We start from the raw sequence: 23602 nt of genomic DNA, 5'->3' as shown, positions 1-23602 counted from the left end.
CACTTCAGTAATTCTTCTAAAAAATACCTACATTTGTTGATTTCTACTATATAAACTGAGGAACTGTGAAGGGAACTATGTGACATGTCACCAACACTAAGCTGTAAGAAGTATGGGCTGAAAGAGTTAATGGATGACATTTGATCAAGTACTTTCCCATTATTTTTATTCCAAATTCACCAGAATACATTCTTAATTAGGCTAGAATGGGTAACGAAGACTGCCAAGAAAAAAATCTAAACCCAGGAGCATTCTTTAGATAGATGTCGGCCAGGAGGAAAGAGCAATAAGGCATGAGAAAAGACATGAGAAAACAATGAATTTAAGTCACCTTTTCATTCAGACATTTTCATATGTGAATTTTGAGTGGAATGACAGCACAGCCCCTTGCAGCACTCTGCTCCAGCACAATTTCCGAGCCACTGTGGCTCCTCTGCCCAGTTGAGGCCTTGCCTACCAGTTCTGCAATGTTCCGCTGGCAGTAACAGGAATGGTTAGCTGAGCAAAGGTGAGGAGCACTGCATTATAGATATGATTGTTATTTAACCCACGGGGTAAATGGCTCTGAAAAATCACATTGAAAACACAGGCGTTTAATGAACTCCTGAAGTCTGAAGGGGATTCAGCTCAGTGACTCGTGCTCCACAGCTTCCGACAACACGCTCTGCGCTACAGCCGCACTTGGCTATTTCGTGCTCATCGTGAGTGGAGCTTTCCCGAGCTGTGGGTGACGCTGCCGGCACCTCAAGGGCAAGGCCTGCCGGGCCTGTCACGGGCGGGCACACCGAACTGACAGCGGAGCACGGAGGGCCTACTTACGGGGCACCGCCGAGGTGACTCTCGCGGGTCCTCTCCCCGCCGGCCCTGGCTTTGGTCGGGCCCCGCCAACCCCGGGGAGCGGAGAGGCCCTGTACCGCCCGAGGAGACTCCCGCCAGGCCGCGGGGTGTGAGGCCCGGTACCGGTACCGCCCGAGGAGACTCCCGCCAGGCCGCGGGGTGTGAGGCCCGGTACCGGTACCGCCCGAGGAGACTCCCGCCAGGCCGCGGGGTGTGAGGCCCGGTACCGCCCGAGGAGGCTCCCGCCAGGCCGCGGGGTGTGAGGCCCGGTACCGGTACCGCCCGAGGAGGCTCCCGCCAGGCTGCGGGGTGTGAGGCCCGGTACCGGTACCGCCCGAGGAGACTCCCGCCAGGCCGCGGGGTGTGAGGCCCGGTACCGGTACCGCCCGAGGAGACTCCCGCCAGGCCGCGGGGTGTGAGGCCCGGCACATGGCGCGTGGCCCCGCCCCGCGCGCCCCGGCCCCGCCCCGCGGCAGCCGGAAAGGAGGCGCCGCTGTGGGGCTGACCCGCGCGCTCTACCCGTCAGGCAGCGCGCCGGGCGGCCGCCCCCGCCTCCCGCCCTCGCCCGCTCTCCCTCCCCCGGCGGCGGCTGAGGTGGGGCGCCGCGGTTCGGCGATGTGAGTGAGGCGCCTCCGCCAGCGCGGCTGCCTCCCATCCCATCCCCCCAGCCTGCCCGGGAGGAAGGGAGCGGGGCGGCCTAGTCGCCGCCTCTCCGGACGCGCAGCACGGTAAGCCAGCCCCGCTCCTTCCCCTCGGCCCTCCCTGCCGGGGCGGCCTGCAGCTTCCCCGGGCGGAGGGAGCCGCCGCTCTGGAGCGGGAGGGCCGCGGGGAGATTGTCGCCTGTGAGACCGACGCCATCTTAGGTCGGAACGCGGCCTTGCATCCCCGCCTCGGGTCTGTGGGGCGGAGACCCCGAGCCACGAGGGCTTCAGTGAGGGGGCTTCGCTGCGAACCGGGGCCGTCCTCCCGCGGGGCCGTCCTGGGCAGGCCTCGCTCCGCCCTGACCCCGCCGTCTGGTGGCTGCCTGTGGCCAGGGCCCCCGGCCTTTGGCAGCGGATGCCGGGCTTGCCGCTCGGCCTCCTCCCTCCCGTCGCGGCTGTGGAATGCTGGCCTCGTCCAAAGCCGAAGCTGCAGCCTCGCTGGAGTCCTCGCGGTCTTCCGGCGTTGGGGAGGCGGGACGCGGGGCGGTCAGGCTGCGCCAGAGGCGGTGGCGCTGCGGGCGGAGCGGCAGCAACTCGGCTGCCCTCGGGGACTTGGCTTCCTCCCGCGGCCTCGCACCCATCGCTGCTCAGGGGTGTGAACTTCTGACTGCTTTGCAAAGGCAACGTTGCTCTTCTCTAGGCGGAGCTTATGCTATCTTATAGCAGAAAGGATAGTGCTGGCTGGTCTGGTTTTGAGGGAAGTGGGATTAGACTTTACGTTTTTTAAACTTTAAGGTTCAGTTTCAGCTTGGTTGTTGCTTCTTCGCTGCTGATATAAATGCATTACTGAATAAAAATACAATTACAAGCTTGGTGGTGCTGTGGGTTTCACACTCTTCTACAAATAACATGCTGTAGTTATGTGTCCATATAGGCAGTCGACTGAAAAATACACAGTGGGTACTCACCCTGTTCGTTTGAAGGGTAGCATTGAACTGGAGGAAAACATGGTTGAAGAATTTACTGGTGATACCATTATGGAAAGAAGACAAACAATGCTAGTCTGAGAACTTTCTGGTAAATGTGTGTGTCCTTACTCCTTGCTACCAGTTTCGTATTAGTTATTTTTTGTTTCAGTTATTTTAAGCCAGTCTAAAGAATTGAGTATTGAAATGCTCATTTGACCTTAAGAGTGGAAGAAGTGAATTGTATGTAAAGTAGGATGGGTTTTCAGTAACTGCAAGTCTTACTGCAACTGCATTTGCTATAAATTTCTATGGTGCTTTTAAATAGTAACTAAAAAAAAAAAAGTTAAAATGCAGTTAGCTTTTAATCAAGTTTGTTGTCTTACAGGTATTCGCCATGATAAATAAAGGTGTCAAAAACGGTCCTTCTAAAACACTTTATTAGGTGTTTAATGCTCTTGTGCTAGCTTTTCTTCTGCCATATATCAGGCCTTTAGTTCAGTTTTTGTCTAATAACTATAGTAGTGTTCCACAGAATCATGGTTTTGCAGTTTGTTGATAATTGTGCCTGCCTAATGAACTTTCATGAGTAAGCTAAGTTTTTTTCTGGACTTTTAAAGCAATGTCTTGATGTAGTCTAATGATAATTCTAAAATTTTTTAAAAGAACAATTTTGACATTTTTTATCTTGGAGCATAGTTTAGACACTTTCTTTAATTATGTATGGATACCATTATATTGGAATTTTGGACCTCTTTGGTCCATGGACTGTCTTTGAGGATATGTGTGTATGAATGTGTTTCTATGTTTATACATAGTAAAAACTGAGGAAAATAAAGACTGTTGTCAATAAGTTTACCTTTCTTAAACTGGCATCTGTATCTCCACTTGGAAGTACCTGGGGAGAGTGGGGGAAGGATTCATTATTGGTTTTGGCTTTGAGTCCAACCACTAACAGGATTCCTGGAATGTATTTCTATGTTCAAGTAGCTAAAGAAGCTTTAAAGAAGATGAAAGCTTGGAAGTTACATGTGCTGTAAAAATGGACATAGATGTTTCCTTTGGCAGTGGAGACCATTTGAGCAGTTCCTGCACACCTTCTGTAATCATATCCATTCCCCCAGATCACAGTTTTGTTTGGCCTCTCAGTCATGCTGGTAAAACTTAGTGGGCCAGGTTATTTTTAACTTGCACTGGTTCAAGTCACTTGCACAACCCAGGGAGCAGTGCAGGAGTAGGGTGGGAACTAATTAGGCTGGCTTTGTTGCCAGGAAAAAAGTCAGTGGATGCTTGGCTTCAAATAATAGCACTGAAATGTAAAAAGATTGGAAGAGCTGAAACTATGTTGATAGTTGTCTTTCAAAAGCTGCTATACATTTTGAGTCATTTGAAAATACCTTCAAACACACATCCCTATTCATAAAATAAGGCACCTATGAGAGATGATACCAGTTGGTGTAACCTTCTGTAAGTGCATGCTTGTGTTATCAGATTGCTTAACCTGTATTAAAAAAAAAAAAATCTGCTTCAATATAATGTCTCTGAGGTTATCCCATCTTGTTAGAATTCTGCTAACAGGTAGAGTGCTTGTGCCTGTTTTGTGTTTTTAGTTTAAGTTACATGTTCTCTCAACTTCGCCTTACCAGTTCCATGACAAAGTCTTTGAAAATAGTTTGTCATTTTGCCTTGAAGTCTAATAAACTTTGTGTTGGTAAAGAAAAGGTGTTCTGAAGAACGTGCTTCTAAAAATGAGAATCAGGCTTATCTTTTCAAGACCTGGCACATGGCCCTTGTCTCTGTCAAATGGAAGTTAGCTTCATACTCTTCTGCTTTTCCCTCAACAAGACTCTAGTGTTTTATTCTCTGCTTTCCTACTAGAATGTTCAGCACCTGAAGCTGTTGGCGTATAGCTTTGCTGCTCTGTTATCCCCCACATTTAGCATTGAACATAAGGAACCCCATTCTCATGCACTTTAATGCAAGAACAGAATTCTGTCTGCTTCCCCATGTTAAGCTGTTACAGACTAATTATTTCTACAGTCCATCACCAAATCTTACAGCTCATGATTCCTGTCCTGAAATTGTCTTATTAGATGTTACACAGTTTCTCAGAGTCGGTGCTGAAGTCTTCTACTTCACTGGAAGTTTCTGTTTTGATGGATTTTAAACAAAATGTGACTATATGGGAAGCCCTGGAAGTACTGAATTTGTGGAGATATGGTAGACTGTGGGTTTGAGTGGGATATGGTTTGGGTGGGTGTTTTAGATATGAAAAGAGCAAAGCTCTAACTAGGTATTCAGTGATTCAGGCATGCCACGTGTATTGCATATTTCATAGTAGGGTCCTCACATTGCTTTTGAATCACTTACCTGGAGTATGAGTATTTTTTAAAAGATACCTTTAACTGTTATGTCAGAGGCCTCTGATGATAGTTGTGGATTATACAAAAGGAATTAAAATGATGTGAGAATTCAAATAATTATGGTGTCAACCTTTGGACATGTTCTATATCCAATCAGGTTCAACATGTGCAGATCATGAGAGGGGGAAGGGAGACTGTTCTATGGGATTATTGTCAAGTGCAGTAATCTACTGAGCAGTGAAACATTTTTTCATGAATGTTTTCGATGTGTGTTTTGTTTTTTACTGTCTAGTCTCAAGATGGCAGAGTTATTTATGGAATGTGAAGAAGAGGAGCTAGAACCATGGCAAAAGAGAGTGAAAGAAGTGGAGGAGGATGATGATGATGATGAGCCAATCTTTGTTGGGGAAATCTCCAGCTCAAAGCCAGCTAATACATGTAAGATATTCTCCATATTTAAAACATAATTCAAAGGATAAAACTTAAAACTTGCTATGAAAACACACATTTTTTTAACAGTAAGACTTAAGAAATTCTACATCTTAAAGCTGTTCTGTAGTTTGCTGTCATACTGAAGACTGGAATTCTTAAAAAATTCTGTCCTAAAATCCAGGTTATGCACAGAAATCTCTGAAGTCAAAGCCAGGAAGTTTAAAGGTTTTTGCATTAACAGTGTGGTTAAAAACCAATATATGCAATGCTGAAACCATGCATGCAACTGCTTTTAATATAAGTAGTCCTTAGATACTTGAAAGCGTTCCCCTGCTAAAGGAATGTGCATGAATTTAGGTCTATATGTTTCAGTCCCTCTTTTTCCTTCACCTCGTATTGCCTGTGATGGTGGAAAGTTTGTGAGTGGGTGGCACATCATTCTGACAAAACCAAGGTAAATGTCTTAAGTGTCTATAATTAAAGCACTATCACTAAAAGTGATTAATCTGAAAGTAGTAGAAGTCTCTGGTAAATAAGAGAGTTTTAATAATAAATTCATTCATCCCCACTAAAATAGGCTTTTTTCATCAAGTTCTGTAGTTCTCTTCTAGTGCAGGGAGTGAGGTCAGGTGGTTATGATGACAGCAGATTTGCCAGGATTCCATGTTTATCCTGTGCTTGGGCTTTTGTTACTTTTAATTTAAGTAATGAAACTTTGATTTCTGTATTTGGCCATTTTGTAGTTATCTGTAAAGAGGTTCGACCTCAGGTTTCTCTAGCTATGGAATACACAAGACTGCTTGGTGAGGTTTACGGCTTTTGGTTTCTTTCTCATCTCTACCATGCTCATATCCATGATTTCTGTAGCTGTTTTCTGAAGATGGATAGTTGGCAGTGAAGAATCTCAAGGCCAAGTGTTAAACTTAGCCTCTGTCACACTCTGCTGCGTGGACTCTGTTCAGTCATTTTAGTTCATAATATTTTCATCTTGCATCTGAACTCTTACTTTTTTACTCACTGGTATGGTAAGTCTAATGCTTTTTGCACTAGCTTGAAACAGTGAAGGATAACGTTTTAAATATCAGAGAAATACTGAAGCTGGTGTTCTTTCACCTGAAAATAGTTCTTTAGGGTTAGTATTTTTTAATATTTTCAGAATATTCTCAATCCCCTTGAAAATTTGAAGAAAATTTTAAAATCACTCTAAACCAGTTTTCTGCAGTTAAAAGCTTTCTAGAAGGACTGAAAAATATTCTGTTTTCTGGAAGGTCCAGGGATTGCTGTTGGTCATTGGCATTGGCATAGAACAACTGTTAGCCATAAGGCATGTGTTGGAACAACAAAGATGTCAAGTGTCATTGCAGTCATCATAGTCTCAAGATTTTTCTGTAGTCATAAAGACAAGAAATAGTTCATGTGAAAACTATAATGTTGATAAAATGCAGCAACTTCCAGAGCTTTGGTAAAAGAGACATATGATCTATACTTCTTATTCTAGTGCTGTCCATACTCAGTCCTGATACAAGTAATATCACTTAATGGTATAACCTTTTACTTTATCTCTCTTCCTTCTCTTTCCTCAACTTTTCTTTTTGTAATCTTCTACTTCACTATCAAAAACAGCTATGGAAGAATGACCTCAGTTCTTCTCTGGCTTGTAAGTAGTACTACCTGGCAGCAGTCAGGCTTCAGTTTGTTATTGGTGACAGGCAAGACACAGTGAACTCAACTTTACTTATCACTGTTGCTTAGTTTTTACATTAGAAAATTCCTGTCTGATCAGGTGAAAAAATAGATGACAAATGGAGGCTCACATGTAATTCCTACTTTATCTGAAAGGTATATTTTCTGAAATACATTGCAATTTCTGTTTTACTTTTTTCTGGCAATGCAATTACTGGCTGTTTACCTGCTAGTGTGGAAGATTTGAAGGCAATTGTTAACAACCCAACTTTGACCTGCTGGCACAATGTCATGTACAACAAAGTGCCTCTTGTGATGTACTGAAGGATTAGTTTGACTGGGATGAAAAGTAATTCACAGTTTGTTCCCCTTACTGTTTTCTGCAGCTGCTCATTTTCTCTACACTCACTGCTCATTTTTTTCTTGCTTCCTCTTTTATAGTAATATAAACCTGTAATTTGTTGCTACTTTAAAATGTTGTTATGCATCTGAACTTTCTTATACTTCAATGCTGTTTTACCTTAACAGGAAAATTAATACTTTGATGGGGAAGGGAAAAGGGCACATCAAGTCTATGATGAATCAGTTGAGTTATGTAAAACTACTTTATAATTTCAAATCACTGACTTCTTGAAATGTTCTTTTACTTATGTATTTTAGGATGTGAACTCTTTGTGCATCAGGCTGTCTGAAGCTGAATATGCTTTGTGAAACAGAACTTCCAGGATAGGGTTGTTTTTTTGTAATTAGATTAAAGCTTTAGTTTCATTTCACTCTGAAATTCGAACATGAGAGTTAGATTTATTAACAAACAAAAGTGTATGCTCAGCTAAATCCTGAATTAAGTTAATCCTTGCTCATGGAGTTGTGTTGAAGTAAAAATAGTATCGCTATTACAGGATGAAATTTTGTAATATCTTTAAAACTGCAAACCAGTTTGGATCTGTTGGTTGCAGCTGCTTTTTTTCTAATATTATCTAAATGCAGGTGAAAGCTGTGATCTTCTGAGCTCTACTGCTGTTAGATTTATTTATCAACCTTAGCAGTGTATACTAATGAGCCATTGCTGGTGGAAATAACCTTAAGGTTGTTAAATATAAAGTGGAGATCTGTTGTTTGAGATCTTGGTGTAATCTGATCCTGGTTTAAGAGGGTGTCTAAACCTTGTTGGTTAGATACTGGAGGATCAATCTTATTTCATATGCATATTTTCACATGTCAGAGCAAGAAACTTGACAGCAATGCTAAGGGAATTGAGAATCTGGTGGTAGAAAAAATATTTTCATTTGATTAATATATTTGTGATATTCTGGGACAATCAGAAAGGCCAGACTAAGACATAATAAGTCAGGGGATATTGGTGGCATTAGCTGGAGAGTAAGCATAATAGCTTAGAAATTCAGTGTATTTCTGATGTGGTAGAACCCAGGTCTTAGACTACCATGCAGAATATGTAAGAATATCAGTCCTCCTGCAATACAAGGCCAACACAACTCCTTTGATTACTGGTCAGTTGATTTTTCTTTTGTGTAAAAAATGGAGATCAGGAAGTCTAAAAACAAGTTTGCAAGTGCTGCATTTTCCTGTAATACAGAAGCAAATTATGTAGTTACTGGTTTAGAGCAAATGTTTCCTTTAGTGTGAAGCAGTTCTGGTATTCTGGAATATTGTTTATTTGGTTGGTTGTCTTTTTGTTTTATTTTGTTTGCTTGCATTCTTATTTGTGTGTTAATCTGTCTCCAAGAAAATAAAAGCTGAGATGAACTAGTTTAACCTAAGAGGAGCAGAACATAATTTGTACAAATAACTTGTTTTGCCTGGTATTTATTTTAAAATAATATTCAAATTTGTAAATAGAATCCTAATTGGCTTAATTAGTGGATATGAATGCTATTTTTAATTTGAAAAGCAATTAAGCTATTAATTTAACTGCAATTAAGATAAATGTAACTTTTGACAGATATATTGAACAGAGTCAACCTCAGCTCATCACGAAGGGGGATACAGAATGGTGCACCCAGTAGAGGTACTTTATTGTCCTAATATGGTAATTAAAAATAAAAAATCCACAACACTTATGAAACATCTGACTGCAAAATTACATAAAAGTAACTTTGGAATCCTTTGCAACAGGTACAGTCACTACATTCAAGTCTGAAAGTCACCATTATGTGATACCTGCGTCCAGCCCCGGTGCCATGCCTGTTTCATCAATCTTTCAATCTGTATCCAGACCTGCATCTAGCTCTGTAGGAGTTCAGCCATTGTCCATACCAGTGAACGTTTCAGGAACTTCACCAACATTGCAGAGACCAGTTGCTGGATGTTTATCAACACAGCAGATTCCTGGGTCAAGTTCTGGAATACCACAGCCTGTCACCAGACCTGTAACCAGCCCAGTGACAACACAGCCAGGGTCAAGAAATATCACGGTTCCTGTAGGGGCTCAACCTGTATCCAGGCCAGTGGCTACTGTACCTGCACAGCCTTTAATACTTGATCAGGTAAATTTTTAGTCCCTTAAGCTGTAAAATATGAGGTGAAATTAACTTTGAATAAATCAATGGGGAATATATGGAATCCATCTAGTGATCTGAAGACCTGGAATAATATAGACTAGCATAATATAAACTGTAAAGATTGTAGGGCCATGACCTTGCACTGGAAAATTAAAATACTTTTTTTTTAAATACTGATTTGCAAGACTCAAGGATGGTAGCTTTAGTAGCAGTGGTATTACATTAACTGGGAACATTTGGCACAAGGGCTTATTTAATTTATGTTGTTTGAAGGAATGATGGAAACTATCATACTCTAAATTTTGCAGATTTCTCTGCTCAGAGATGGATCCTCTGTATTGATAAATCAATTTAATTTTTAAACATCTTGGACTTGGTGTTCACAGTAAGATTGTGGTTTCCCAACCTGATTTTTACAGTGCCTCTCTTGGGATTTTCACTTCTTAAGAGAATGCTGTAGTGGTAGCTCCTTAGGGATTTTTGCTTTTTGTCTCACATGTCAGTTGTAGTGAAACAGTAGTATGGTAAGGAGGGCTTAAACAGCTAAAAGTTGCAGGGCTGGTGCACAAAGCAGCTCAGCTTATTTGCTTTGTTTGAAAAGCCCAAGGGAATTATGCACATAGATCATGTATCATAGATCCTTCTGGATTGCCAGAGAACCTCAGAATGATAACTTTAGGGAGAAAAGTTAGATGCTGGTTTTATTGCCTTAACCATTAACCATTGCCTGACCTCAGTGCCTGGCAGGGTTATGGAACAAATCATCCTCAGTGCAATCACACAGCACCTGCAGGATGGACAAGGGATTAGACCCAGCCAGCCCCAGGGGTTAGGAAGGGCAGGTCCTGTCTGACCAACCTGATCTCCTTTTATGATCAGGTGACCCGACTGGTGGATGAGGGGAAGGCTGTGGATGTGGTCTACCTGGACTTCAGCAAGGCCTTTGACACCGTCTCCCACAGCATTCTCCTGAAGAAGCTGTCAGCCCACAGCTTGGACAGGAGCACCCTGTGCTGGGTTAGGAACTGGCTGGAGGGCCGGGCCCAGAGAGTGGTGCTGAACGGGGCTGCATCAAAATGGCGGCCGGTCACTAGTGGTGTCCCCCAGGGATCAGTGTTGGGCCCGGTTCTGTTCAATATCTTCATTGATGATATAGATGAGGGGATTGAGTCCATCATCAGCAAATTTGTAGATGACACTAAGCTGGGGGAAATGTCGATCAGCTGGAAGGCAGGAGGGCTCTGCAGAGGGACCTGGACAGACTGGAGAGTTGGGCTGATTCCAATGGGATGAGGTTCAACACGGCCAAGTGCCGGGTCCTGCACTTTGGCCACAACAACCCCATGCAGCGCTACAGGCTGGGGACAGAGTGGCTGAGAGCAGCCAGACAGAGAGGAATCTGGGAGTCTGGATTGACAGGAAGCTGAACATGAGCCAGCAGTGTGCCCAGGTGGCCAAGAAGGCCAATGGCATCCTGGCCTGTATCCGGAACAGCGTGGCCAGCAGGTCCAAGGAAGTGATTCTGCCCCTGTACTTGGCACTGGTGAGGCCACACCTCGAGTACTGTGTCCAGTTCTGGGCCCCTCAGTTTAGGAAGGATATCGAGGTCTTGGAGCAGGTCCAAAGGAGGGCAGCTAGGCTGGTGAAGGGACTCGAGCACAGATCCTATGAGGAGAGGCTGAGGGAGCTGGGGCTGTTCAGCCTGGAAAAGAGGAGGCTCAGAGGAGACCTCATCACTCTCTACAACTCCCTGAAAGGAGAGTGTAGCCAGGTAGGGGTTGGCCTCTCTTCCCAGGCAACTCTCAGCAGGACAAGAGGGCAGGGTCTCAAGTTTGCCAGGGGAGGTTTAGGTTGGATATTAGAATTTCTTTAATGAGAGGGTGATCAGACATTGGAATGGGCTGCCCTGGGAAGTAGTGGATTCTCCATCCCTGGAGATATTTCAAAAGAGACTGGATGTGGCACTCAGTGCCATGGTCTAGTAACTGCAGCAGTAGTGGACCAAGGGTTGGACTTGATCTCTGAGGTCCCTTCCAACCCAGCCAATTCTATGATTAGAAATTGTGAGTGAAAGAATAAAGGTTAAAATTTCCCAGTTGTGTGAGGCTAACTGTGATACCTTTATTGATACCTTTATTGAAACTAATTTAAACTGAAAGTACTTAGACTGTGTGTCTGTAATATTATCAACTGCTGTCAGGTTAGAATGAGAACTGGTCTCCATTGTCCATAAAAATATACACACCTACCATTGTCCCAGCTGCCAGTCTTTAAGTATAAATAAAAATCATGCAGTCTAATGTATTCTCTATTTGTTGAACAGGAGAATGGACATGTCTGAATGGACATAGTAAGACCATTAAAATGTAAGAATTATGTAAGAATTGTGGCTAAGTCATTGCCAATAGGGGGACTGGATTTTAAGAAAATTAATGCAATGTAATAATTTCTTGTCAACTGGGTAGCTGAATCTTTGGCAGATTCATTAGGAATGTACTTGAAGTTTCCAGTTCTGAGTTCAGCAGTTGATTGCTAGTTTGCAGAGAGAAATCATGGACATGTCTAGCGAAGTTAGCTAGCTGAAACAGTCACTGAAGGCCTGAAATTTACCTAATCAGAAGTCCAGAGATCAGTAGGATATCTGGGTTGCCTCTGTAGTCCTCTTAAATCTGTCTTTATAAAGCAGAACAGATAATACAGTCTGCTACTTCATGCAATGTATACACGTTTCAGATCTGTAAACTTTGTGTTTACATATGGCATAGTATGATTTATTAAATCCTTCAGAGGAGTGCTGGGATGTCTTGCAGAATCTTTTCTGCAAAAGGAAGCACTCTCTTTTACTTCCCTTGCAGATACATACTCATGTTTTTGTTCTAATAGATAAGGCTGCTAGTGGCCTCTACCTTGTTTTGTTTTAGAAAATCTTAAAGAGACCTAGAAAAGCTGAAGTTCTCAAAAAGGTATATAGGAAAAAAAAAAGGATCTCCAAATGGGTACTAGTCAGCTCTGGCTATTTGAGGTTACACTGTCTTGCTTTAGAAAGTAGTGCATCCTTTTCTGGGATATCCGGTACCTATGTGGTACTGGTGTGTTCTATGGTCTCTTAGAGCTTCCACTGTTGATATTGTCAAATGTTCCATGATTTCTTTATTTCTTTTTTCTTTAGTATCACTTCTGCTTCAATATGTCGTTTGTTCTTAGTGTCAGATGGCTGTATCTTGGTTCATGTCCTTGGTTTGAATTGTATTGAAGAACTTAGGATTTTTTTGTTTTGTTTCTCCTTTATCTAGTCTTTATTTCACTTGGGGCCACTATTTTATATTGGTGATTTACTGCCCTGAGCTTTCTGTGGTTCACAGATTTTCTCTTTCTTCCTAAATTGAATCTTCGTAAGTGGCAGGGGCTTCAAATAAGCTTTTTTTCTGGGAAATATTTGATATGTGCATTTTCACCTTCCAGATATTAGAACTTACCATTGAATTTAAAATACTGTGATGTGAAGATGACTGTCAGGTATGCCTAGACACTGTCACCCCTTTTTAGGTGAACAGCCTTCAGAATGCCTTTGCATTCTTAATATGGTGCAATATTTTTTAACCTCAGGATGTCAAAACTTTGTCTGTGGCAACTATTTGCTTTGATCACCAAGTGAGTTGAAACACATTTCCTCAATTTCATATCATGTAGGTCTATAATTTTCCTCTTGTCAGTCTTGGGGAATTCCAGTTTTATCATTGAAGTATCCCTTTCCAGTCACAGACTTCAGACTTGCTGGCTTCCTTTAAAAGTCTAGTTTGTGTTTCCTTGTTACTGCACTACGTTAATGCAGTTCCAGAAATTCTGAATTGGATTTGGATTTTGTCATGATCTTTACATCACCTGTAATTCAATCAGAGCTAGTGGTGTTGAATCTGGTAGCAACAGGGCTATGCTCCTCTGTAAGAAAACTTTGCCCTTAGTGATGAAAACTTCTATAATTCAGGGCTCAGAATGCTTGCCAGTAGACTCCAGCCAATTCTGTCCATAGCTGTTTCCTACTTAATAGGCATCTTTCTCAGTCTCACTGTGATTCAGGTTCCAGGTGTTCCTAGTTAATTTTAAGGTCTAATACCATGCATTATAATTTTGCTCTGTGGAGTTTGTTACAATTACCACGTTGTTTTTCACATTTAGGAAACCTAAGATGCACAGTATGAAGGCAGTATTTTCCCCAGTCTTTTGGAAAACCAAGGGTTATGGTGGATTTTTTTTTTTCAGTTGAGCCCAAAAAGCTTAATTAATAATGGTGTTGGGTTTTGCTGATTTGCATGTGAGATCACCTGTACATGTTAGTTTAATTTCTTCTTTTTTATGTGGTAAAGCTATTTTGAGTTTTTCTTCAAAGCATTTTTGCTTTCTAAGGCATGGGAAGATACTGGGTTTTTCTGGATGTTAAAATGACTGAGCTAAATTGCACTGAAAATTATGAAACTTTTAATTCCCAGGATGCCTTTGTTTCACATTATTTCTTGCTAGATACAATATATACTAGATACAGTATATATTTAGGGAGATGTATGTATGCCATCAGATTACCCAGGCTGGTATTTTGAAGGTAGTTTAAATGTTAGCAAGACTTAAAATCAAACAAATCACAGAGTAGTAAGAGAAGCAGATTTTGTGTGCAGCTCTTGTACTGGCCATATTTCAAACGAAGGTTCTCTGCATAGACCTCCACAGTAAGCCTACCACAGGCTTAACACCTGAGCACAAATTGCTCTTGACCTGAGGTTTGCAGCCTGAACTGCTTTCCTTGTAATTTCACTGCCTAGTCTGAAACCATTGTGGCTACAGTAACACCTATTCTATTGTGACTGTAGCTCTTGAAGCTTTTACTGGTAGGAAACAGAGCAGAGAAATTTACTAACTGTTTCCACAGCTACTCTTGAATATTTAATTTGGTTGGATTGGATGAGGTTAGTGACTAGAAGTCATCACGTTAAGGTCCTGCAGGGACATTTGAGAGATGTAGAACAAAAAGGCAGGACGGGAAGAAGCTGCTTCTCTTTTTGTTAAAATTATGGTACTTAGGAATCCGAAAATAGATTATCCTACCTGTATCTGTACTTGTACACATCTTTAGACCTCTTTCTATCAAGCTTAGCCAACATGGTGTTAGTTAAAAATGTGGTAACTTCCACAGAGATATTTTCAAATAAGTGTCACAGTTGTGAACGGGAAGCATTTTGTGAGATCAGTCTTGCAGCAAAAAGTGTTTTGGTCTTTGTCTCATGCATACATGGGATGTTTTAAATCATTACTTTTAGGAAAATGGATCTACTCATGTCAAGTTTTTTGTTTCACAATAGAGATTGATGAAGCATAACCAACTCAATTATTTTAGAGTAGAAAGCTCAAGTACCAATATTTTGCAGTTCATCCCTTAATGGTGAAATTAAGACTAACTCTAGTATAAGGTTTTTCTTAACTCCTTCTTGCTATTGCTGAAAATATTTCATGTTCAGACTGTTTTTGTTGGGAGGAATGGCTTTTTAAAATCGGAGCAGTATTGATGAATACTGAAAAGTTTATTTCTCCTACCTCACCCCCTACCCTTGAATATTTGTAAAGAGAACTAAATTTCATGTTTCTTTTCCCTCCAAATGTTACCTATTTGAATAGTCAGTGAAAGTGTTTGGTCTTAACATCTTCCAGTGTTGGAGTCAAGAAATGTGTGTGGGCTATTTCATTTTTTATATCATATGTACTACTAAAGGGCCAACCTTTTAAACTGAAGAGAATGAAGATACCTGTAGTCTGTAATGCTCAAAACTTAGTGTAAGGTGCTAAGAAACATGATCCAACTCTTAGGGTAGCTGTGCTTTGGAAAGTGAACTTGGTTATATTATTTGCAGAAGTTTTTAAGAAATAACATAAAAGGAAAAAAGCCTTTATAATACCGTGAATGACTGCCATTCCCAGTCAACATGCTAAAGATACTTTTACTTTGATTAAAGCTTGAACACTTAGTAGAATTTGACTGATTTAGTATCATGTTTTGAGAATCTTCTACTTGCTGCAATTTTGTGATACTTTTGTATCTATTTTTGTTCCATTTTCTGATTTTTTTTTTTTTTTAAGTGCATCTAGCTGTTGCAGAAGAGCGACTGAGTTTGGGTTGGGGAAAGAAACCATGATTTTTTTTTAAAAACAATTCACATATTGTTTGAAACATCATCAGACTTGAACAAACGCTGTTACAATTAACAATTCAAACAGGTTTAGTAATATTTAATAAAGTGAACTTTCCCAGGTCTTACAGTTGCTTTACTATTCTGATACACATTTATGAATACATTAGAAATCACTGACAAAGAGTTGCAAACTTCTTAAAATGTAAAAAACTATTTCGGGGAGATTGTAATAAACTTGATTTACAGCTCAGTACATATGAGTACTTTAAAGCAATCATATGTTTTTGAAATAAACCCTTTGAAGCCTGCAACTAAAAAAATGTTAAACCTCAAATTTCTTTTCCCTCTTGAAAATATCTTATTAGGATTATATTATGGATTCTCCACCAGCTGCACCAGATAATACATCTGGTATACTGTTTGGTGTGAGACAGAACTCGGGAGTTCCACAGTACCAGACTGGGCCAGCAGTGAATGTAACAGGTGGGTATAACTGTAGTAGTTGATAAGAGAAAGAAACAGCCTAATGTCATTTAACTATAGTACAGATCTTTGAGTTATAACTTTAAATAGGATTTCTAGAACATAGTATAGCTACTTTTTCTTTCCCCCTATACACAACACTGTATAATGTTTCATGAAATAAATTTTGGAGCATTGTGTGGTTGGACTTCACTTTTCAGTGCATTTGACTGACTGTAATATTAAGTGGTGTCTTCTTATGCTCATTTAGATGGGAAAAAAGTACTGGCAGATCCACTGTACTTTTTTTGACAGATAAAAGCTCAGTTTTAGTATATTTGTATCACTCTTTGACTAGCATGAATAGGAATGACTTAGCAAAAGAGGAAGCTAGGAAGAGTACCACAAGAACTTACTGAGTCATCTGAGTGGATTCCCTGTGGTGATGATCTTGGTTTCCTGACTGCTGTACATAGGAGTTGGAGTAGATGGGATCAAAAGGATCCTGTCTGAAAAGAAGGGAGAGGGTACATCGTTTGATGCCAAACTATTTTTTTTCAACTAGCTAAATTGGGTTTCAGCAGAAACAATTTAACTGAAAAACAAACAAAAGCACAAGCTGCTTTTTTTTTTGTGTCACAGCAGGTGAAGTAGATTGGAAGCATGCAATTTATTCAGTCTTAAACAGGATATAATTTGGGACTTCAATTCTGTTTTTTGGAGGATTTAACTTTTGTAATATGTGACCAGAATCCTTCCATCAGTTGTTGTCATAAGATACAGATGACCATCTCTTCTCCCATGCAGTAGCAGTTAATGTACAGTGAATGGCCTAACCAGGTCATACTAACCAGTTACATAGATCAGAGTGATTGCTAGTGTGTGCTCCTTGATGTAATGATATTGCATCTGTTTTAGGCCTTCATTCCAGATACTTATGAATGAAGGGTTGGTAGTGTATTCCCTTGCATGTGCCCCAACTATTTTGTGATCTCATTCCTGTCATACTGGGTTAAATAGTTTTTTGTAAAGTAAGCAAAGGCTTTATTTATTGTAAGTGGTTTGGTATTCTAGCCCTTGTATTCCAGAGAATAGGTATAAAAGTTTAAATTTTTTGTGGGTTTGTCTTTTGATTTTCTAATTTGGGAGACCTGCTTGCATATGTAAAAATAGCTTGTATTAGTCTCTTATTGGGAAAAATACTTTAAAGCATTAAGGATTGTAAATCAGTGTCTCAATTATACCATACTTAGTCTATGTTCATTTCTGCAAGATGGCAATAGGATTCAGAAATTAAAAGGAAAGGTTTGTAATTCAGGGTTGAGACAAATATTTTTGACAAAAAAAGCAGATTTAAGATTCATTTCACTTCTCAACAAGGAAGTGTTTTTGTACTTTGTGGTTTGGCTTGCATGAGGTCACATAATGTGCTCAAATTCATTATTTTTGTCTGTGCCAATGCCTACTTGTCTGTGTTGGTGCTATGCTGCTTCTCATTGGTGTGTGGCACAAGCCAATCTGGAATACATTATTTAGAAGCAGAATCCTGTTAGAAATTGGATTGTGATACTCTGCAGGACAATTTAATTTTATGTGGATCAGTAAAGACATGATTTAGCTTGATATAATATGAATATTTCTTTCTGTGGTCTAAGCAGGGAAATGACAAGCTGCTAATGGACACTAACCAAACATTTTGTAAGCTTGCTAAAGAGGTGGTGGTGTTCAGTTGAACAGCATTGCTCTTATCTGCAGGTTGGATGGGCACCAGGGATGTATGTAATGTTCTCTTACAAACTTTACCCACTTGGTGGAAGCAGAAAATGCCATAACCAATAGAAGAACTGTTCTGTGGTACTTACAAGTTGATTGGATGTTCACATGCATTTATAGTGCTAGATTAATGAGAGATGTTGGTGAGGTGCAGTGTAGTGGAAACAATTTGGCTTTTATGTCCCTGTTCTTCCAGTTCGGACTGACTGTTATCACAGTATATTTCATGCTTTTATTCCAGGTTACTATTTCTAATGTCCTTTGCCATAATTCATAGAATCAGGATTAGCCAGCACAGATGCACATAAGTGTTAAGAATTTTGCAGTAGTGTTGTAATATGTGTTTAGAAACCTGTCAGCAAGGTGATGCTGCAGTGAGTATACTTTGCTGCTGCTTGAAGTCATTTTAGATACGGCATACAGTCATACTGTGTGTGTAAGCGTAGCCAACTGTTTCATAATAGCTACAAAATATTAACAAAAGTATTCACTAATACCACCTTGTGAAGATAATCAACTCCTGAGCAGCCAGGAAACTAAACAAGAACTGTTTGACTGCTTCTTTTCTGTGCTGTCTTGAGTACTAGAAGTCCCTGACAGTTTCAGCTGCATGGTCTGGGTTAGAGGACTGGACAAACTAGTTTGGAACGTGGGTGGTTTAAGGAATTCTTTTGTCCACACACCAACTGAGAGAGGCACTTTGAGGGATCAATCTGATTTATACTGGTTAGATGTTAAATAATACTTGGAATGGGTTGGATTATTTTTCAAAATAGGGTAAATTCTTCTTTTAAAATGATCAAACGAGAATTCAAATGCACACCTATGTATATTCTCCTGTTTTATTACTGTTCTTTTGAAAGATAATTTATTCCATCAAAATAAAATAATCCTTTTTTTTCCAACTCAGGTTTTATACAGTAAAATAAAATATTTCATTAAAGGTTTTGTAAAATCAGTAAGACATTTTGTCTGTTCCCTGGCCCTCATTACATATCTGCACATAAATATATAGCAACAGTTCCTGCTGTAAGTTGATGTCCCGATACTGAAATAGCTTCAGTGATACAGAAGAATGCTGAAGTCATAGCAGCTGCATGGAAGCCTTTGCTTATGGAGACATATGTTACAGTAACCAGATCATATATCTGACAGTGAAAGTATAAGTAAATTAGACCCCCCTAGGAAGCAGTGGTATTTAATAATCTGTTTATTTTGTGAATGTTAATTCACATGCATAGAGTGAGACATTTTGGCTTAATATGTTCATTATATCAGAAAGAAGGAAAGGTGTGCTGCCAAGGATAGAGTTAGGATCATTAAATATGTATATAATAAGTGAATGATACTTTCCTGTATATGAAGCACAGTGTCATTAATTCTCCAGGGTATTTCCCACTAGGATTCTTTGTGGCTTGTTTGCCAGGTGTAGATAGTTACCACTGAGTAACACAACTTGGGGGAGAGGAGGAGTTATGTTTCTCCTTACAAGAAGTTTGAATAATTTTATGTGACACACATTATTTCTGCTTGATGAGAAGACTTCTAAAGATACTAATTCAGTTTCTTATTATACCCACAAAGAAACCATCAGAGCAGCAAGGTTACTGGGAGGGGAATATACAAGAATGTCCTTAGTTCAGATCATCCTGTCTGGATCTGACGTTTGCTCTTTGTCATAGTTTATGACAGCCTTAAGGCTATTTGCAGTCTGTGTTTCTAAGAGATTTACAAGTCCTGTGCTGGCACTTCAAACCTCTTGGTGTGTAGCTGTTCTCTTTCAGGTCTACTCGAGGACTGGTATCTGTATTGAGATATCATCAAGGGTGATCTTACAGTAATTGTAAGATTTGTGTGAGACATGGGTTTCAGGACAAGATGGAGCCAAGTATTGATGAGCATGTTAATCAGGCATCACACCTCTGAATTTCCAAGTTACATTTAGTGATTTTCTTTTTTTAGAATAAATGCTGCAATCAATAAGTGAAACAGCTATTCTTTCAGAAGAGAGTAAATAGATGTTCTGTGATTGGACATTAAAAGCTGCAACAGCTTTTATTTTGCATACAAACTGAAGTCAAGTATTTTACAGAGTTAAATAATGAACTAAACCAGCACTTACATAACGTCAGAAAAAAGGAGATATATTTTTTATCAGAAAAGTGGAGGTTGTTCCAAACAGGAGACATTGCAGAAACCAGGTGCTTAGCTTAACTTTATTACTGTAAACTCACCTTGTTTCAGATTAGTGTGAAGATCAAGATGTGGTCAAGATCTTCAGGTCAAGATGTAAAAAAATAGGCTGGAGAAATTCAGGTGGTCATAATGTGTTTACTGGGGTTTGGGATGGGTCTGTATCTCTTTGCATTTACCCTTTCCTTCTCCACTGGCCTTAGAATATTTAGTCTGAGTTCAACGTTATTGTCTTAGCATCTGTATGACTTATTAAGCTAAGGAAATCTTAAGTGCTTTGTGTAGTCTTGTCCATCCTTTAAAGTTTAGGCATCAATAATGTGTTTGTAATATACTGTGGACAGAAACCTGAGATTCTTCAATTTAAACGACTGTAGGTCTGAATGAGAGTAATTTTGTATCTAAGCATTTTGCTATTTCTGAAGGGAAGAGTGTAACTCCAAAAAAGGCCAAGCCTAACAAAGTTGGTGCTGGGAGCAATTCAGCTGTTTCACCTGCAGCAAACTTTTCAACAGTAACATCATGACAAAATATATATTGAAAATGTAGGGTAGTTCAAACAGTCTGTCTGTCAATCTGTGCATCTCTTTATTGGAAAAAGCTTGCACTCCTGTAATGTTTAAGTTGATTGGTATTACTAATTTTATTAAGGCAACTTAAATAAACTACTCTGTTCCTATGCCATAAATACCTTTCTGTGCAAAGCTTTACCTGCCTTTACAAATTAATAGACCCCAGCATATTACCTATTAAAATTTTAGACCCTTACTATGTAGTAGGTATGTTTGAATTTTCTAAATCAATGACTCATCACATTGCTCTGTGGTTGTGAAGACAGATGATCAAAATAAATGTCCCTGACTTCATACTCTTACTTCAGATTTTCTTTGTCAACTTAATGCAGAGTTGAAACTCTAAAAAACCCAAACAGTCAGGAAATCAAGACTGAAAAAAATTGTGTGGAGTTTATCAACTATTTCTGATTAGATGAAGGAAAAAAATAATTCTAGGAATGTCAGGCAAGGCAGCAAGGACTGAGACCGTGAAATCACTGTCCTTTGAGGTATTCAGAAGTTGACTAGACCTGGCTCTGAGCAATCCTATTAAGGCAGGACTTCCTTTGAGTGAAAAGTTGGACAAAAGCACCTCTCCAAGTCCAACCTAAGCAATTCTGCACTCAACTAGCTGTTGCAAAGTGTGCTTTGCGGTTTCCCCTTTTCTTTTGCGACAGTGTTTTTGATGTGGTTTAATATAGTGGAAGGGAGAAGGGGGATTGAAGTTTCAAAAAGGATGTTCTTTGAAAGGCATTTCTCTCCCTACAAGAGAATGGGTAGTCTTGTTCTTTCAGCATATTAATAATTAGGTGCATTTTCCTCCTGCGCCACAAGGCACTTTCCAGCTGATAGTAATGGATGAGATTTTATTCATGACTGAGATTTCCAGCCACAATACTCTGCTGTAATGTTAAAACAAGGAGCTACCTACAGCGTGAATCTGTTGTTTAGAATAATTTAATGGGGTTTTTTTTCCCATATCTTGTTGGCAGCTGACTTTCTGGCAGACTTCCCCAGCAATGAGAAAGAAGTGGCTATAACATGAAATATTGTAGCCAATATTTTTCCTCAGCCCTAGGTTGGGTAAAACAGATATTGTGCTCCAGCCTGTTATACACAAGATAACCACAAACTCTTACTAAACATAGTAAAAAAGAAGTAGATCATGTTCATTGACAACCTTATTGTTATGAGTTTGTCTCTAAGCTGTCCCCTGCTAGTGTAGCCCTTTCTTATTTATCACAGAATCCAGCACTGTAGCACCACAGAACACAAGATCTTGCTGCAGAATCTGCTTTCCTTTAAATCAGCTTGCACTTACCTATGATGCATCAAAATGTTTTATAAACCATAATAGTGGAGACTTGTAGAACTGTTTTGCAGTGCATCTCTTGCATGACCATCCACTCGTGAAGGACTTCCTGCTTAATAACAGTTCTTAGCAATACTGTTGTCTTCAAGGAAGAATACTGTTTGATCCACATCTACCTCGTGGACTATGGGAGACTATTTTTGTAAGAAAATGTATAACACTGGCATGATCATCTCTTCACTCATGTACTTACTCATTCCCTTGCTGAAAGGTGGATGTATTTGTGTGTTTTGATTGCATTTTTATATTCCCCTGACAGGGTACAGTTGATTCTGCAGTTAAGATGTTACTTAAAATTCTTCCCGTCTTTACCCTGTTCTTCTAAACTACTTAGCATGGAGTCTTCTAGGTCTGCCTGACTCAAGAATGCAAGAAAACTTCATCTGGAAAAGTAGCTCATGGGTTTTGACAGTTCGGAGAAAAAAGGAAGCCTGGATTTATTCATTAAAGTTTAAGCTAATGCACATCAGTTTTGGTTTTGCTCAAAAGGTATCAATTGTTTTATGTTGTTAAGAGAAATGCTATTTCTTTTCATTACTGGAAGTAATTATTTAGAGGTTTTATTCTCCAGGTTCTCCAAAGACACCTTTGCTCAACAGGAGTGATGCATCTGAACAGACCTAGGTTCCAACAAGTGTCCAGAAATATTCTCATCTCTGAGAACCAGATGTTGAAATTCCTTTCCAAAACCAGTTATCTGAACCTTATTGTGGTGATCATCAGGTCATGGCATAAACCAATTTTTATGTGATCATTTGAGGACTGAAGTCCTTAAAACCATCAAAAACCCATGCTATTCAGGGGGTTATGGGGTGATCATGCACAGAATTAATGTTTTTCCTCTTTCATGATACCTTCACCCACTCCAGTGTTTTTCATATTTGTTGCTAAGATTTTGTAAAAGTTGTTCATATTTCAGTATCAAACAGAACAAATGCAAACTCATTTTGGAGAAAAGGAGTACTTAAAAGACAGTTGTAAAACCTTGCTTATGTTTACTACAGCTACATCACTTGTGATAGCTTTCATTTGAAAGAACATATTTTGCTAGAAGAATAATAATAATAGAGTTCTGCTGATGAATTCTGAATCTTAACATATTTTAAATTTTACAGGTACAAATCCTGCATCAAGCACCATTAAAAATGGAGGCCCTTTTCCACGAGCTTGTCCACAGTGCAATATTCATTTCAATCTTATGGATCCTCTAAAAAATCATATGAAGGTAAAATATTTTGGGGTTGGTAAAAATTATAACAAACTTATGTGGGCTTCTGTTTGGTTGTGAAAGAGTGCTGTTTTGATATGAAGATAGTGTGGCTTCTGCCTATGATCAACCAGTCAATAACCCATGCAAAAAGGAGTATGAACTGCTGTAACAGAAATCTGCGAGGCCTTGAGCTAGTGCTAGCAGAGATAATTTCAATATACTGGGTTTAAGGTACTGTAAATGTTAGCTATTGTCCTCTTCAAGTTTCCAAACAATCGAGAAATTCACAGGAGTGGAAAAAAAAATCAAGGGTTTTATCTTTCTCTAATCAATATTTCCAGAGAATAGCTTTTGCACTGAGTATATTAACTGAATGAAAGAACCATTGAAGAAGTGGGTTTACTTAGTATTATATAAATTTT

At 39.9% G+C, this 23602-nt stretch overlaps 1 protein-coding gene across 7 annotated transcripts in view; it reads left to right on the top strand.

Moving 5' to 3' along the window:
• Positions 1–1301: 1301 nt before the first annotated feature.
• ZNF280D (zinc finger protein 280D) overlaps positions 1302–23602 on the top strand; it is a 46326-nt gene continuing 24025 nt past the window's right edge. Inside the window, exons 1-6 of one of the 7 annotated variants that reach the window (XM_030457101.1) lie at positions 1394–1565; positions 5099–5244; positions 8882–8947; positions 9055–9425; positions 15982–16099; positions 23086–23195. In XM_030457101.1, the coding sequence (XP_030312961.1) occupies positions 5106–5244; positions 8882–8947; positions 9055–9425; positions 15982–16099; positions 23086–23195 (804 nt within the window). In that variant the 5' untranslated portion in view covers positions 1394–1565; positions 5099–5105. Of the gene's footprint in view, positions 1566–5098; positions 5245–7449; positions 7517–8881; positions 8948–9054; positions 9426–15981; positions 16100–23085; positions 23196–23602 lie in introns of those variants that run through there. The other 6 variants (XM_030457099.1, XM_030457103.1, XM_030457104.1 and 3 more) reach the window with 6 other exon arrangements.

Source organism: Calypte anna, chromosome 10, assembly GCF_003957555.1.
Source record: "Calypte anna isolate BGI_N300 chromosome 10, bCalAnn1_v1.p, whole genome shotgun sequence".
NCBI classification, from domain to species: Eukaryota; Metazoa; Chordata; class Aves; order Apodiformes; family Trochilidae; genus Calypte; species Calypte anna.
Note: the sequence above shows the minus strand (reverse complement) of the source record. Positions and strands in the feature narration are given on the sequence as shown.